At 41.1% G+C, this 17,878-nt stretch overlaps 1 protein-coding gene across 3 annotated transcripts; it reads left to right on the top strand.

Annotated features, from left to right (window-relative positions):
* Nucleotides 1–42: 42 nt before the first annotated feature.
* Nucleotides 43–16,216, top strand: atf7a (activating transcription factor 7a). Of its 3 annotated transcripts, none has more exons than XM_051426891.1 (12): nt 43–97; nt 5,038–5,109; nt 8,025–8,121; nt 8,369–8,481; nt 8,962–9,126; nt 9,369–9,517; nt 9,979–10,066; nt 10,163–10,282; nt 11,827–11,949; nt 12,255–12,443; nt 12,959–13,064; nt 13,175–16,216. In XM_051426891.1, the coding sequence occupies exons 2-12, from the start codon at nt 5,062–5,064 to the stop codon at nt 13,405–13,407; spliced, it is 1,431 nt and encodes a 476-aa protein (XP_051282851.1). In that variant the 5' UTR covers nt 43–97; nt 5,038–5,061; the 3' UTR covers nt 13,408–16,216. The 3 variants fall into 3 exon arrangements, with proteins under 3 accessions (XP_051282851.1, XP_051282850.1, XP_051282848.1); XM_051426890.1 differs by having other exon boundaries at nt 11,800–11,949; XM_051426888.1 differs by lacking the exon at nt 43–97 and having other exon boundaries at nt 4,750–5,109; nt 11,800–11,949.
* Nucleotides 16,217–17,878: the final 1,662 nt, after the last annotated feature.

Raw genomic sequence — 17,878 nt, 5'->3', positions numbered from 1 at the left:
TAACTGATATGAAATCTCGCGATAATTCGACGTCAAGGGGAGTGTCAAATTCCAAGAGAGAGGAGAGGAGAGGGGAGCCAGAGAGAGGGGCGCAAGGGTGAGTTTGTAAACACTTTATTACCCTTTTTAATTCGCCATAGATATGTCGACTGCACTAAACTATGAGAAAGTAGCGCTCGCTGTGCCAGTTTAAAGCGTTTGTCGTTGTTAAAACCACACGTCTGAGTAAATGTCTGAACTATTGTGGCAGTAACAACGTTTCATTCGGACCCACTGTCTCGCCTTGCACTCAAGTGTCAGTCCGCTAACCAACTAACTGCTAGCTTTTACCCCCACTGCTTTTCTGCTTTTTGACTGCCCTCAGCACCTTTAAAACACAGCAGTTCACTTCGGGTGTAATTAAATAAGTGTCGGTGAGTGTTTGTTGTCATCGTCGGAGGTGGTAGTAGCGCTGTTATTACTCACTTTGAATGTGCGTTCGGCCTGTTGTTAACGCTAGCCACACCAAGCTAGCCATTAGTTTTTTTTTTTTTTTTTTTTTTTTTTTTCTCGTGGATACAAAAAGTTGATTTCGGGCTTTTAACCAATAAGATTCGGCTAAGCGATGTTATTGACAGGATCCGAGGCTTTGCGTGTATCAGAGGCTGTTGACTGACGTGCTCAGAGCCAATTGCTGTAAAGAATAGGCGGTCTTGTTACGGGAACAGGCAGGGCTAAGTGTGCCCGAACCTCGCCAGACGGTAATGAAGGCTAAAAAAGATTAACTTTTTTCAAGCCAGTCAAGCTTTGTCTGGACGAAGGGACTTAAAGTTTGCAGGACTTTGGGATTTCGGTTTGGCATTGATCTCTTTTAAACATGCCTGAAACCCCCGACGAAAATAATATTTGCCTGTCTGTTTTTTTGGCGGTAGAATATGCTGTAATGACAATCTGGGTCTGCACGAAGAGCCTCTAAAGAGCTCTCAGAAAGTCTCAAGTAATAATGATATCCATAGTATTGCAATTTGAGCTTTTGAACGCCCCAGGATCCGCATCCCCATGCATGTCAACACCTTCATTAGGAATGTAGGTCATGTTTTTGGCAGAGTTATACCTCATTCCATCACATAGAGTTACACCAGAGAAAACTGCAGCCTGTTTGATCCAATCAAACATCTTGACTCACTCTGGGTAATGATATAAAGTCGATTTTTTTTGTATGCAACATAAATATACCCTGCTGCAACTTAAACACATGTGGTGCATACATTTAATGTCGCGAAAATACGTGTTTGAGCGTGCATGTCTGTGTTTCAAAGTCTGTCCGTTTTATTATTGGTTTGTTAATTCAGTATTTAATTCTGTGAAGCGTTAAACATACATTATTATGCAAAGTTATTGTCAGCACCAGAGGCTGTCCATGGCTCTGTTTTTGATGAGGCCCAAAACATCAAGCCACATGGTCTTTTTCTTTTGAATTTGTTGCAACAGAACCAAGACCTCACGGGCAAGTGCTTATAAAAGTAGCCGACCACGACTCAAATCGGCGCAGTACTGCTGATTTAATTTTAGAAACCTGCCCTGGGTCCATCCTGTATTGTCCTGCATTGTCTGCTAGCTCGGCATGGATTTAGCTTTTAGGCCTTGTTAGTTATGCAGACATGGATATAGGATTTCATTTGTTCCATTTAACAAATCTCGGGTTCACTTTGCTTACATAAATACATTTTGGCTGTTGCACACACACACACCCATCTACAGCTTAGATCTCCCATTTACACAACCTCACCTGTGATCCGGCAAATATCTGCGATCCTTCAATTGACCAATCGCTGTCCGTGTTTTTCTTTCTCTCTTTTGCTATTTCACCATTTCACACTCTCCCTCCCTCTCCTGTACTGTTTTTTTCTTTTTGTGGGGTCTCCCTACCCTCTGGCAATTCAAGCCTCAGATTCCAGAGTCATGGCTGCAGCGCAAGCTATTAATACAGTTTGTTTAGTCAGTTTCCTAGCAGGCTGCATCAAACACTGGATGGCTGTGGCTGATTATAGCTGGGACTCGTTCCCCTACACCTGCTGAGTCGGAGAAATCCAAGTTAACGGTGGGACTTTGGCAGCAGCTCAATGAGAGCGACAGGAATTTGGGCACTTTGAGTGCTTCCATGTCACCTTGGATGAAAGGAGGCGAAAATAGGTGGACTTGATACCCATGCCTGTAATGAATATCAGCGATGTGTATCAGGACTAATGTAACTAGCAGACTGATTTATTGTGTCTCGCAGAGTTGAGGTCTGCACGAAACCGAGCATTTTACAGTGTGCAGTAAAACTTTACGCTGTCAAGTCATTAATTTGTTTATTCTCAGTGAGACACCTCTGACAATCAAAGTAATAAATTAACAGCGTCATTTCTTTCTGTATACATGTGGACCCAGCAGAGGATTACAGATGTTGAGATGTCATTCATTGTTGATTGAAGCTAAAGTATATCTTCTTCTTTTTCTTTAAGCAATAGATGCTGAAGAAAATACCGTAACGCATCTGTTTTAATCAGGTTATGATATTGGTTGGGGCAGCTATGAAAACAAATGTTATTTTCCACCCTTGTCATCTAAAATTTATGGTGGAAAGCCCACATTTTATGTTGGTGCCAGCCAGCCAAGTTAATGTCTAGCATGTCTTTAGTAAGATGTAAACTCTGAAATCTGTTCCCACTCCTCACGCCAGATGTGTCCATTTCCTCACATAGTCCACACCCTCGGTATAACGAGGTAGACGGAGTATCTCGTTTGCAGACACATCTCTGCCCAAATAGACTCAGTGGATTGGAAGCACTTTGTGAGGCCCCTGGCACCAACCTGTTGCCTTTCTCCAGAGCATGGGAGGTCTGCCTCATCGTCCCTTTGATCTGCACGGAGAGGGACAGGGCTTTTGCTTGCAAACACGATGCAGACCTCTTTCCTCATAAAGACATGGAGCTGAGAGACACAACGGTTAGGTCTGTTACAGTGCCGGCGTCATGGGAGAGCGTTGTATTCCAGCGCAAGGCCTCGGTAATCATGTGTTGGCTCAGGGGCAGCTGTCCTCGGCAGAGGGAGGGAAGAGGGAGGAAAATATACTGACTTCAACATTGGGAAAACTTTCAGACATTTATGCCTCGCCAACATAATGAATAATCCGTCCCACTCAATAATGTTAGACTACATGCTCAATCCATGTAAGTACAGCAGAGGTTAATGTGGTCAGTAACTCGGTAATATTACAAAACTAAAAATGATAAACTAATGGTGCTTTCCAATTTGTGGAATAGATAGACATATTCCTGAAAGCTGGATAAGGCATCAGTTGATTTTTTTTATTTTTTATGAACAAGATTAAGCAAGCTTTACAAACAAGTCTTAACAACACAGAAGTGCAGAGGCTGTCATGCCAACATCATAGTTAAAAGTATAGGAGCACAAAACACATCTCAAGTACGTTTTGAAGGATTAGTATTAAATTATCATGTCATCATGACTGCGTTTGAGCAAAACCTTCTTCAGTATTACTGTAGTCGTGGCTTTTGTTTATTGAAACGTTTCTACATGTATACACAGCGAGGTCCTCGATGCATGTTGGTAGTTGCTGTGCTGTCAGTGGGACATTGTTGCGTAATAGCTGCCAGACGTCACTTTGGGCCAGTTGAGAGTGCTAAAACATTAATGTCCCTTGTCCATCGCCACCCCTCTAAACTGATTTAGATTCAGCGACAAGTTTTTTTTCTCAACTCCTCAGTTTCTCTTCACATGGTGTGTCGTTCAGCTGTGCAGAGCAGTGCAGGGTTGGGGGGGGGTTGACGTGGAGGGGGTTTGTGAGGGGTTACTCTGCTCTGTGGAAACAGCTGATAGAACCTGTAAGCCACGCACAGCATTAGTTTATGTCACTTCAGCTTCAGGCACAACAGGAGGAGAAACCAAACATAAGCATGTGCATAATTAACTCTTGACAATAGCATTATTCAGGAAGAGAGGGATGTAGTATTTGGCTTCTTGTCCTGTGGAAAGCTTTGGAAGTGTTTCCAGTGTATTCAGACGCCCAACAATGCTATCCTTATGTGCCTCTATTTTTACAGTTTTACCAAATATTTATGCTGCGTTAGTAGCCCCCCAATAAAAGCCTTCATATTGTGTTATTACCTTATAGGGTTGGACAATATAATTAACTAACTTAATTCAACTTGAACTTGAATTACTGGCATTAAAAATATGTTCTCTCTCTTTTAGATCATACGGTTACAGCAGCAGTGTTAATAATTCAATTAATATGAAATATTTAATTTTCATTCTAATTTCTTTTATTGGCAACCAGCTTGCAAAGGTAGAATATTTATATGTATCGTAACATTGTCGGCATTCATATACTGTGTAAAAAATTTAATTTTGTCAGTTGTAGATTTGGTGACCTTCTCAGTAATTTGTATCTCGAGACAGAAAAAGCAAGTTTTGTTTATTTGTTAGGATCCCCATCAGTAAGTTGGAGCTACTCAGGACAACAAAATGAGATACAGTGTTAGGTCAGTGTGAATGTGCCTATTTCAAGATATTTGTGTTGTGGATTCGCTTGAGGGAAAGCGGATGGAGATTACCGAAGCAGAGAGAAACAGCTGAGAGAGGGAGAGGTTGAATGAGGGGTACAAGAAGGTAAAATGTTGGGAGGTGCTTGAGAGGTGAGGAGAGGGAGTGGTAATGAGAGAAGGAGGGATTGGAAGTGAAGGAAAATGAGACAGAAGGAGAGGGAGATGTCTTTGTGTAAACGGTAGCTGTCGTTCTCTCCTGTAAGCGGCTCCTTATTGGCCAACCAGAATCCCCCCTGTGTGAAGGAAGTATCACCAGGGAAACTTCGTCTCGCTGCCTCTGTGCATGTTTTCCTCCTTGCCAGGGTTATTTTTAAATACCATTCGGCTTCCTGCTCAGACTAAAGACTACAAGCCACAGCATCCCATTTTTGTTGTTTTCAGGATTTGCCAGTTCACAAATCAAGAAAAAGCCGCAGCAATGTTCTCCTCTTCTCCTCTCCCACAGTTACATTGCAAGCTCTTTGCAAAAATGGGGGACGACCGACCTTTTGTGTGCAATGCTCCTGGCTGTGGACAGGTAAGTCTTCTGCCTCCTTGTCCTGGGTTTCATGTGTGTGCATATCTGTGTGGTGTGGGCTATTTTTGTGTTTATGTAAGTACTCTCTAGCAGTTGACTGTAACAACTTATGATTGAAAGTATTACTTCTAAAAGAAAATGAATTGAAAGCACAAGAAAAAAGACTTTAAAAGACTTGATTTAAGTAGAATAACATACAGTGAGAGAAGTTGATAAACGTGACTTCTGGTCTGCTATCATGCTCGGTCTCATTGCCAGAATAAGCTAACTGGCAGTGATTTATGCAACACTCTTAATGATCATCACACACATAGCATTCTAGCTAACATGCTGCCTTGTGAGACAATGCTGTCTCCTTTAGCAATGACTCACTGGAAGCTCCAGTGAGTAATCAGAGCATAGTTATTGTTTCAACCTGTCACTGTTGACTTCTCGCGCCTGCAGACATAGGTTTGAGCCACGGCAGTGACTCAGCTGAGTGCCAATAGTGCACTCACATGCCAGTAACGTGGTGTATAGTCGGGGGTTATCACAGCAAATTAAAAGAAGTGTGTTCAAGGACTCGTGATTATTCAACACAGGAAATATCATGTCTGATGTTGTGCTCAATTAGCTGTCTGATGCTTTGTTCATCTGGGTCTGAGAGAGCTGGTGATGGATTTTCTCTCCTGGGGTCTGGAGGAAGAAAGTGTTTATGTAGTTAAGAAACATTTGTGATTCATAAGCCGTCTTGCATTCTCTGATCAGACGAGATCTGTTGTACATGGGAGTTGCGGTTTGAACAGCAGGCATGTAAAGCAGTTAAACATGCGTGTGTTGGATAAATAAATGATGCGTTTGTTTGTTTTGCTATGTTTTCTTTTTCCAGAACATTATGGACACCTAGGGACCTCTTCCTTGAACAACTAACTTTCCTTGACATGTTTCTGTGATGTAAATACTCTGCATATTTCATTTGTAGATATCATTATTAATTTAGTTGGAAGTTAAAACAACAGAATCATATGGAAGCTTTTCCAGACAGATGTTGTTGACGGTGTAGGTCTTTAACTGTAAATGTAAGTCTAATATTCTCTCTTTTTGCTCAGTTTTGGTCTTTGCCAGAGTGAAATATATCTGCCTCTGTAGCTGCCAGATTGTCCACTATGTTCTTGAGCTGGCGTTGGTCGCTAAGTTTGTGTATCAATTTGCAGTTAGTGCTGGGCAGGTAGCGCACAGTGGATTTATCCGATTTATTTTCACTGAACAAAGCTGTCTACTGCAGCTGGAACTGGAGTTGATGAGAGCAGTGGGACTGAACCAGAACGGTATAGTTGCAGGCAAGAAAACCTAAAAACAATGAAAGTCAGGTGATAATTCTCAGTAGGTTTGTTGCTACGAATGAATGACACAATTGGCAATGTAAAAATATTGATTAGTTATCATTAATTATTGCAGACTTAAATGTTAAACACAAGCAGTTAAACAAGATATTGACCTAAATCAAATACGTTCTAACATAGACAACATTTTTATTTAGATCAAGAACTATCTGACCAAAGAAAAAGGGACTTACTCTACTAAAAACTAGTTTTCAATACTTGGGTAATACTTGAGGTTCAATACCCAGTTCTGCATATTAGCTTAGACATGTGCTGAGTTTATATTTATCATGGTTGATGATATTTGTTTGTGTACATTTAGACACAGAAAATCCTTTATGTTACAAGTGCCGTATGACCAAATGCCGTTTTACTGCTGCCGTTAACAAGCAACAGTTGTCTACCAGGAAAGTCTGCGTCATGTCCATAATAGAACGAGGATGATTGACTCCTGGCTTTGCTCAGGGTTTTCCTCTTCCCACGTTGTTAACAACAACAACAACAACAACAACAACAACAACAACAACAACACAAACAGCCCCCCAGTATTCACTGTGTGGAGAGAGGTAATCCTAGCTGCCAGTATCTCATACACGGAGATTAGTTGGAGATAGTTTCCTCCACAAGACCCAGCTGCCTTGTTCAGAGGAAAGAGACAAATCAGACATGCAGTTGTATTGGTGATGCTGCCTGGTAGGGCTAAAAATAAGCCCCCTGACACTTGACTGTGTTTCCACTTCAATCTCTCACGACTGAACTCGCAACTGCAACGCAGTGCCCCAAAATAGGCTGCAGCGAATGGTGAATAGGCTGGTGCCAGAGCCAAGATTATTCCTCCTCCGCCTCTGACTGATTCACCTCACCACTTCTCCAAAGAAGTGCCGTGTCCCAGACGATGACTGTCAGTGCTCTCTTGTAAAGGTCTGATTTGCCCATGTGCCAGATCTCCTGTAGCTTCCACTGTGGATAAGTGATAGGAAATAACCGATCGTAGGTTACCCCAGAGCTTTACTGCACTTATGGCATCATCCGTTCTACACACTGACTAGTTTGACAACAATGTGTTCTCTTCTGTAAAAATGCATTTGCATTTGTAGCATCTGTTTTGGTTTGACTGTTCATTTACTTTTGATATTTATTTGTGTCAGTGGGTTTTATACTTCATCAATTTGTTAATATTTTCATTCCCTACATTTCTGTGCTGTTAAAATCATTTCAGCTGTAATCCATACAAGCCCTTTTTTCTTTTTCTAGATAATTCTAGTTTGTGCTAAGATATTTGAGCCCATGTCCTACGGCTATAATGGGCCCATACAGGGCTTTTAAGACATGAGGAATTGTACACCACAGATACAGTTTTCTTTATGGTTTGTCACATAATGTACATAGTATAGGCTGAATGCGCTGGGTTACATCTAAAAAGAGATTATTGCAATATGATATCTGGGTTAAGTTAATGTACTACAGATCACCAGGACAAATAGACAATTACCTGTAGGCTACTTCATATAATGTACTTATCTTTCCTCTTATCTTCTTGTTCACTTGTTCCAGAGGTTTACCAATGAGGACCACTTGGCTGTACACAAACACAAGCACGAGATGACATTGAAATTTGGACCAGCCAGGACAGACTCTGTCATTATTGCAGGTACTGTTTGTCAATGTGACAAACGCACAGCTTTACTCATCCTCTTTGTTAAATATCCTGTCCCAGCATTCAAATGAAGACTGTTTAGCATACCTCAGTGTCAGTGTGTTCCAACACTATTAGTACTAGCTCAAGAAAAGCAGCTCCAAAGACACATTAATGACATGGTTTCTATATTCAATGCTAAGTGTGAACTGCGTGTGAAAGCGTTACTTTGAATAGTTATGTGTTCATTCCCTTTTGCCAGACCAGACACCTACTCCCACCCGCTTCCTAAAGAACTGCGAGGAGGTTGGTCTGTTCAATGAGCTGGCCAGCTCCTTCGAACAAGACGACGATGACAAGAGAGCAAAGAACTCTGTGAGAAAAGCTTGCTGTTGTCTATGTTGTCATCTGTGTGTGTGTGTGTGTGTGTGTGTGTGTGTGTGTGTGTGTGTGTGCGCGTGCGCGCCTTCACGCATTAATATGAATAGAAACCAGTGGAATTTTGTGCAAAAACTCCCACGTAGTGATAAATTACTTACTTCCTTATTTCTTACCTCAAGTGTCGATGCAGTCAAAAACGATTGCTTGCAGAATTTCCTGCCTTGTGCACTTTGTGTATTATTATCATTCAACCTATTGCAACTGCTTGTAAAGATGATTTTATTATTATCATAACTGTGCATTACGCTTAAAATAGTGTTTCGTAAAATAATTTTGTGGTTGTTTGGTTTGTGTGATGAATACAATTAATGCACACTTCCCTTTTTTTAAATGTACTGTTGTGTATGTTCTCTTATCGTTGATAAGTAGCGTGAACTTAGACTCTTTATCTCTCACTGTCTTTGTACATCTCAGCTTCCTGCACCCAACTCTGTGGCTTTGGACATGAGCCTGCAGACGACATCGGACGTGAAGGTGAAAAAAGAAGCACCTGTAGAGGTCGACTCCTCGCCACCAGAGAGCCCTGAATCTATCTCTGGAAGGTCAGACAGCAGCAGAGAGCTTCTGGTTAGAGGAAAGGTAGGACAGACATGAGAGGAGGGAGGATTGCATAATTGTCTAGGGAAGAGGGGGGAAGAGTATGGATCATAATGCACGTCATCATTACATTTGCAGTATTACATGAATGCACTTTGAAGTGAATAATATTGGCTTTTTTCTCTGAGATGTGATGCCTGACATGTTGAAACTATTGTGTCTTTAGTTTGACAACCGAAAGCTCTGTTGTAACTATTTTTCATAACTTACTTATCTACTCCTAGGACACACCACCCAGGAGTTCAGCCCCCACCCCGACTATTGTGCGTCCAGGTTCCCTCCCACTACACTTGGGCTTTGATGCCCTTCAGCCTACCATGCCATCACCCACCTCTGTCATCACACAGGCACCACCTTCCAATCGTACTCTGGGGTGAGTAAAGTTCAGCGTCCTTCTACTGACCTCTGCTGAACCTCTTGAACCCGGATTTGCCTTTTAAAAATTCCTTTAAGTAGCTTTAAAGTATTCCACATGTCTTGATTACAATATCATATGTATATTCTCTATCTGCTGGTTCCAACATTATGTTGAACCAATATGATGTTTATGAGTGAACGCTACAAAGCTAAGATAATCATGTTTTTTGTGGCTGCACAAATTGAAATATGTTGTTTGTTTTGTGCATCTTTTTAAATGTTTCCCCATAAAAAAACTGACACAAGTTGTTTCTTTAAAAACTTTAAAGCACAGTTTGGACTAATAAGTGTGGATTTGTGGGGGTTGAAGTGGATAATTGTTTCCTAAATAGTTGCTATGTTACAGAAACTTGGGAGTTTAAACAAACATGACGAAACCTCCTGTTCCTGTTGTCCCTCTGTTGTCTGCTTGTCTAGTTCACCAACCAGCCACTACCCAATGATGATGCTTCCCTCTGGTCAGGCAGTGCCTGTGCTCCCTGGTCCAGTACAGAGTGTCATTAATGTAAGGCAGACCAACAGTCTAAATTCAGTTTTATAGTTACGGAGCTGGTTCAAGTTATTAAAACATGTGTGTCTGTGTGTTTTATCTGCTCTCCAGCTGGCCCGACCTATGTGCATGGTACCCAACATTCCTGGGATCCCCGGTCCTCCTCTGGGAGGCAGCAGCAGCGGCTCTAACTCTCCCTCTGGCTACAGCATGCACTCAGAGGCCAAGATGGTCAGCACTAGATTAGCTCGCTATTTTTATCTCTTTATCTGTTCTTTTTGTCTCCATCTTCACCCTCTAGCCTTCCTCTGTACTGGCTTAGTTTGTTCATCATATGACTTTTTACTGCAGTTACTTGTTTATTTAACTCTTACATCACAACACCACAATTTGTGCTGGATTTATACCGCAAAGTACGGACAGAGCTCTATGTAAGATCCTACATTTCAGTTGTATTTCAGATGAAACTGAGCTAGTGCGTACATGGTTTTTAGTGTTACAACATACACAAAGTATCCACTTTAGTAGATTATTTACACAAACTGCTTGCTCCTTCAGTTACAAGTGGAAGATAATTGGTGGAAATGAAGGCTAGGGGTATATGTTATCACACACGGGACATGGGTTAACTCATTCACTACTCTGTATATAGTAAACAGTTTACTCTACAGTAAGCATTGATATTTCAGACACTTACCCAAATGTAGAGTCACACAACATCAACAACATCATCAGAAACTTGTTCCAGGAACATATAACTTTGGTTGACTCACATCAGCTACAAAGCCTCCATCGCTGAACCCAATACAAACGTGTTGAGGCAGAACAGGATGTCACATGAATGCTGAAAACAAGCTGCAACTGTGTGACAATGTCAGGCGAGGGCAAAGATCTTTGTAGAATTAAAGTGTTAAATTAAGGCTCCAGTGTGTAAAGTCAAAGTGTTAAATTAAAGCTCCAGTGTGTAGGATTTGGTGGCATCTACCAGTGTAGTTGCAGATTGACACTCTGTCGCTTCACCTTCCCTTTCCAAGCGCGAAGTAGACAGTGGTAGCAAAACCTGTGAAAAACATGGTGGACTGCACGGATGGCAATATAAACAGCTCATTTTAAGGTAACAAAAACATGACAATTACTAGGAGATTGTACACGAAAAAAAAACACATAGTTATGCATATTATATTCTATTTCTGCCAATACAGCCAAAATATTACACACTGGAATATACACAAATATTAAGCACCTGTTCAAATTCATGGCTTAGAGAATTCAGGTTTTTCCAAAAACAAAGACCTGTACAACCTGTCCGTATTTGATTATGTTGATGTGAAAGCATCATAGATCTAGCAGAAAACATTTATTGAATGTAACATAAGGATACTGAGCAGTCTGTCTGCTGCAGAAAATGGCAGCACAAACATGTAATAACTCAAGTTTCATCACACAATACATCTGGTGCATAAGTGATGAACAACATGCGTTAGGCTGCATTGAAGATTAGTAACAAAGGTTGAGGCCAAGTTGTTGCCGATACTGTAAATGAGCTGATGTTTAAATGCCAACAAAAAATACACAAAAAAATTGTAGTGCTATTGCTTTTGAATCTGACCTGCTGTGTCGTTGCCGTCTTTGCCTTTTCAGTGCTTAGACCTTTTCTGTAATGATAAAGACGTTTCTTTTATACTTAGATTACATTTATTATACTGTTGCTTTGGGCTAATATTGGTCATATCATTGTTCTCATGTAGCGTCTAAAGGCTGCACTGTCCCAGCAGAGTCCGTCAGGACATAGTATGGGAATCATGGCCATGGGCAGCAGCCCCATGGTACCTCAAAGGGCAGAGCAGAGCCAGCTGCTTGTCCAACAGCCAGATGCTCCATCACCTGCACAACCTCAGGTACACCGTGTTGCCTACAGTTGAGGGCCTGTGCTGAATTTCAATGTCATTTAAATTTGGAGAATCTCAGAAAATTACCAAAAGTAACGGAGTTAAAAAAAAATTGATATATGACATAGCACCTGTTTCTGTTACAGAAAATTGGGGCTGTACTTCTGGTAGCAAGATGACTATAATGTGCTCTGACTGAAATAATGAAACTATGACTCAAACTTCCCTTTTCTCTCTCGTCTTTCTTCCCCTCCCCTCCCCTGCCCTCCCCTGACTGTCTGTTTCCTTCTCACCCTTTCCCCTTCTTCCTCTAGGTATCTCCAGCACAGCCTACAGGTGGGCGTCGGCGGCGGACAGTAGACGATGACCCAGATGAGCGAAGGCAGCGTTTTCTCGAGAGGAATCGGGCCGCAGCATCGCGCTGCAGACAGAAACGCAAACTTTGGGTCAGTTCCCTAGAGAAGAAGGCTGAGGAGCTCTGCAACCTGAACGTCTCACTGTCGGTGAGTGGGTTTGGAGTGGGTGGGTGGGGTTGAAACGTGGCTTGTGGGAGGCCTGTGTTAATGTGTGCATAATCACCCTGAGTGCACCCAGTTGAGAGGCTTTCAACTAGTTGAGAATGTTTGTGAGGTGTTTTCCAGATAACCACAGTTTCAGGGTGAATTTGCAAAAGGGTGATGTGACAGGACTTGTACCCATGGAACTCATTAGAATTTGTTTCACATCTTTATTGTGTTATTTGGTGGTTGCAGGTTATTTTTACACCGCAAAACCACTTTTCCACTGCCAGCTGTACTGTAGTGGAAAACAGACTGTTTACCCCTTTAGAGCATTTCCTAGCTGAAAATCATAAAAAATCAACTAAGTGAAAACATTTGGAAAGTCTCCCTGGTTTGAGTTATACAAGCCAGCATTAGTAATGCTTTTAAATTTGGGTATACTGTATGTCTACCCAACTATGATATAAACTATGAATTATTTAAAAGTGTTCATACGTCCTTATTTTCTGATCCTGCAGAATGAAGTGTCTCTGTTGCGGAACGAGGTGGCTCATTTGAAGCAGCTGCTGCTGGCCCACAAGGACTGTCCTGTGACCAACCTACAGAAAAAGACTGCCTACTTAGGTGAACCTTTTTATAATTAATACACGTTTCTCACCTGGTAGCCTTTTATGTGTATTTTTTAAGGCTTTTGCCAGTTTACATTTAAGTCTGTATTTGTGTTTTTTGTGTAGCTGCAGAGGAGAGCATGAAAGACACCTCAGAGCCCACAGGTTCCCCTGCCCCGGTTATCCAACACAGCTCTTTGGCGCCCAGCCCCTCTGCAGGGCACAACGGCCTGAGCTCAAGGGCAGCAGCTGAGGCCATGGCTATGTCTGTGCTGGCAGGAATGGGCCAGCACCAGAGGGCTGAGAGTGGACCCTCTCACATTATCATGGCTTCACAGTCTCAATCTGCTGCCAGATGATGAGCGATGCCACCACGGCCCAGAATTGGCTCACACTCGTCACCCAGGGGTAGAAAAGAGCAGTGGACACCCCCCCGCCCCAGGAGTCCAAATTTCTCATCCTCCCCTTCCCCCTTTGCCGTGCTCCTCTGCTCTCTCTGACCCTCCTGTAGAGCCATCATGCTGTGGCCTGGAGCTCAGCAGCAGCCTTCTGGGAATGGACTGAGACTTTTGAGCGAGCTTCCTGTTCACTTTGCCATAGACTACAGGGGCTGGACTCCAACCTCCCATCCTCGTTTCCCCTCTGTGCTTCCCAGCTCAACTCTCCTCACCCTCAGTCAAAACGACTCTTCACTGGACTGTAGGACTGCATCGCTCCGAGTGTACTGCCGTAATGAACTTCCCATGTGGACACGCACCACACATTGTGCACAGTTTTTAACACACAGGTGTTGCATAAACATTCTTGATCAAATCAGATACCAAACAACACACAGGGCTTTACACTGTTTTCAGCAGGGAATAGTGCCTTGTGCTCCTCGACTTTTTAGCCTTGCACACACCTACGCATGCCATCACAGCATACGTCCCTATACATCCTTGGCTCCAAAGATGCAGTAGTTGTCTAGACGTCAGTGACTCACATCTCAAATATTTGCCGTAAAACCTTTTTGTAAATTGTTCCACCTCAAGGTGATCTCAACATGGACCCAAAAACCTTACCTCATTTAAACCCCTTTATGATAAAATTGATTAGTGTGTGTGATTGGCTCTGTGTGTGTATATTTATGTACATCAGAACATAGCAGTTTGCCTTCTCCTGGTCTGATACGTTAATAGCTGGATTGTTAGCATGTGACTTTTTCTATTCGGGTGTTATGTTCCAGATACAGTATGTGCAGCTATATCTTTTTAATCAATTGGCACATCCTCCCACATTAGTCAACAGAACCAAAATACATTGGGTTGAGTGTATTATCTTAAAATGAGTTTGTTTGAGCAATAGCTTTTTCTCACCTGAAGGGAATTCAACTCCTCCCCTCCTCCTGACTTTCCTCTAAAACAGGCAGTTTTGCTGTTAATTGGTTTGTAAGTGGTTGCCTTTTCCAATTTATATGATATTCTAGTGACTGTGTGGGCTTGGGACTTACTGTAACTGTTATTTTCACACTTCTCAGGATGGTTGCACATCCTTGCTGCTTGTTGGAAGTGCGATGAACCCCTTAGTCTCTTTGCTCTTTACCAAACCTAAACTAAGCCATAATGACAACGAATCAGATCTCTAAATCTCCAAAGACCACCTGGTACTTGTTCTGGGGCAGGAGGTAAACAGCCTGACTGTTATTTTGTGATTCAGAGGTCACAGTGACACAATCTAGAGTATATCACTGCTTGTTACTTGCACTTGCTTGTTACACACACAATGTCTAATAATTTTGCCTTAAGATCACATTGGTGCCTCCGATATCCCCACGTAAACATACACAGATTTGCTTGTGAAAATCGATGGAGCCTTAGAAAAATATACAGTATTTGTCTTCATTTGTTCATTTTATTGAATAAAAAAAACAACCACCGAGGAACAAAAGATTTACTGGTTCCTCAAAGCCTTTAAAATGAATGGTTAATTCTCTTTTCAGCAACTAAAATGATACAGCACGTCTGTCATCTGGTGGAGAGACACAGCAAAGACATCTTCACTGGTGAAAGGTTTGTGGGAGGAAAAGTTAAGATATCTTGTGACTGTTTCTGAATGGCTCCAGTTTCTTTAGAAATCCCACCCAAGATATTTTAACCAAGATATAAATATATTTTTACAGAAACACCTAAACAAGCGGTTTGCTTCTCTTGTTTTTCCTGTATATTCCCCCCCTTTTGTCTGATATGATATATTTGCAAGATGTGATATTTCAAAAACAAGATATCTGTCCATTAACACAAGGGCATGTCTTTATGCACTAAAATAATGCAAGTTTATTGTTGCTTTGTATTTCTGTTCATTTTAAGTTTTTGTAGTTCTCTTGTTCTCATGGTCTTTTCAGAAATATCAGATCCCTTTTTTAATGAGATTTTCTCCTCTCTGTACTGTATCCGTAAATGGGAAATTTTATTTTCAGCAACTTTAATACCTTTCACCTTTGACTGAACCTCCTGTCCTACAGTCCCAATGGCGACCCCCCGGCATTTTGTTGTACGTTGGAGCCGGCACTATATTTGGCCGGCAGTCCCTTATAGACGATTGTTCGTATGAAATGAAAATTCAAACTATATTTAGCTTTCATGTTTTCATGTAATTCATGTCATTGGCACCTTTTTCTGTCATTTCTCGTTTTATTTTTTTGTGTGCTATATTCAGCACAAGACAACCTTTGTCATAACGCTTCTGATTGTACTGATGAATATAGAAACTAATTTCTTTAACAGATTTCTTTTTTTGTTGTTCTCTACAGAAAAATGCCATTAGTCCCTTTTTCAGACAGATTATATCCCCTTTGTTATATCTCTTCAGATGAATTTGGTAAGGTCTTTTGACTGCCCTTGTCTAACTTATTTTTTTAATTGGTCAACTAACAATCGTCATTATGGTCTTTGGCATATTAATGTTGTGAAAAGAGCAATTTAATGAAAAATGCAACAATGTGAAAGTTGCACATAGTGTATTAATGGTTTTTCACACTCCCATTGTTGGACTGATGATTTCAAAAATTGTCCTTGTACTGTACATATCTGTACTATATGAATATATTTACTTTTCCATGCATGTCCAAGTGGAATACTATGAACACTTACAGTGCTGCAGTTTTAATTAAAGAAACTACATCTTAATGAACATTTATGACGTTTTGTTTATTAATTTTCTGCTGAGATTGACAAAGACAGTTGAATTTACCTTCACTAAACTCTTGGTTGTCAAAGTACCGTCTGTTTGGTGTCAGGTCAAGATTTTCTGAGAAGGTGTGGTTTGTACTGAGAGGCTGGACTCATGACCTCAGTATTTATAAAATCCTTGCTATGGCTTTTAACTTCTGTACTGCACTCAAATACTCTTGGAACGACAAAAAGTGACACAGTGGCCTACAATTATGCTGTTATGTTAAGTTTGCTTTGAAGCTCGTTTTCCTTGTTTCTCATAAAGAAAAACATGATCGTAACTTTTTGTAAGTGGGCCTTAATTGCAGAGAGAGTGGTTGGAAGGATATATTTATTTTTATTATGGCTGCAGTCAGGATGCCATATTGGCCCTTTGAAGGTGAACATGAGTAATGTATTCAGTGTAGTGTTTTGAACTTGTACTAGAGCGGGTTACAGCAGCAGTATTCTTTCATGGATTTAGGTACAATTGAAAAAAGTAGGATTAACCTGCTAACTTAGCTCAGGGACCCTACAAAGCCCCCATTCTTCCAACTTGTTCTGTGTATTGTATATGTGGCATGTTGCATTTAAGTACCCTTCAGTTACTCTGTACATAACCAATTGTTTCAGCTCTAGTAGACTGTTATCAATTGATTAGTCGATATAAAATAATGGACAACTATTTTTAAAGAACCAATGTGAAGGATTTAGTGGGATAGTGGTGAAGATTGCAACTAACTGAACACCACTCGCATCTGTATTTGAAGTCCTGGGAATGAAAATGGGCTGTGAAGTGTGGAAGAAAAGCTAAAGTGCTTGTGAAACATGTTAAAAACACAAAAGTCCCTATCTAGATCCAGAGTTTTGTTTGTTTTGTCTGTTCTGGGCTACTGTAGAAACATGGCAGCCTCCACTGAAGGTGTCCCACAGCATCTGTAGATAAAAGTGTCTCATTCTAAAGTAACGAAAACACAACGATTCTTGTATTTATATATCTATATCTATATTCTGGTGATTATACACATATGAAAACATACAATACATACATATTATATTCCATTTCTGCCAAAAGATCCTCCTAAATGTGATAAATAAATAAAAGCCATGAACATTTACTGGTTCCAGCTTCTCTAAAGTGAGGATGCTGCGTTCCTCTGATTTATATCTTTGTAAATTTGACACTCATATTGTAATGAATGTGAAAGCAACTCACTGATTTAATCCAGTGCTGGAATTAGACCCTACCTCAATTTGAATGTGTGTCAATTTGTATTATCACTTGTGAAAGCTTAAATTTATTTACACACATGCAATTAATTCAATAACCACACTGTGAACCTTGGACTTTTAGGTCCCCTGGGCAGTTGCCTGCTTTGCCCGGTTCCTAAGCCACCTGTAAGTAGGATATCCTGCCTCTTGTTTCCACCCTTGCTTGCCACAGAGTCAGCCTTTAGCTGTATAGGTGAAAAATCCTCACACAATCCTTGGTTCACTTCTGTGAAGAAAATATAAAGTAAATTGTCAAATAGAGCAATGATTCACAACCTTTTTCCTGAAGGGACCCATTTTCTGTCATGACCCCTGCTTAAGTGACAGACACACACACACACGCACACACAAGCTTTTAGTCAAGCTGCTT

This window comes from Dicentrarchus labrax, unplaced genomic scaffold (assembly GCF_905237075.1).
Source record: "Dicentrarchus labrax unplaced genomic scaffold, dlabrax2021, whole genome shotgun sequence".
NCBI classification, from domain to species: domain Eukaryota; kingdom Metazoa; phylum Chordata; class Actinopteri; family Moronidae; genus Dicentrarchus; species Dicentrarchus labrax.
Note: the sequence above shows the minus strand (reverse complement) of the source record. Positions and strands in the feature narration are given on the sequence as shown.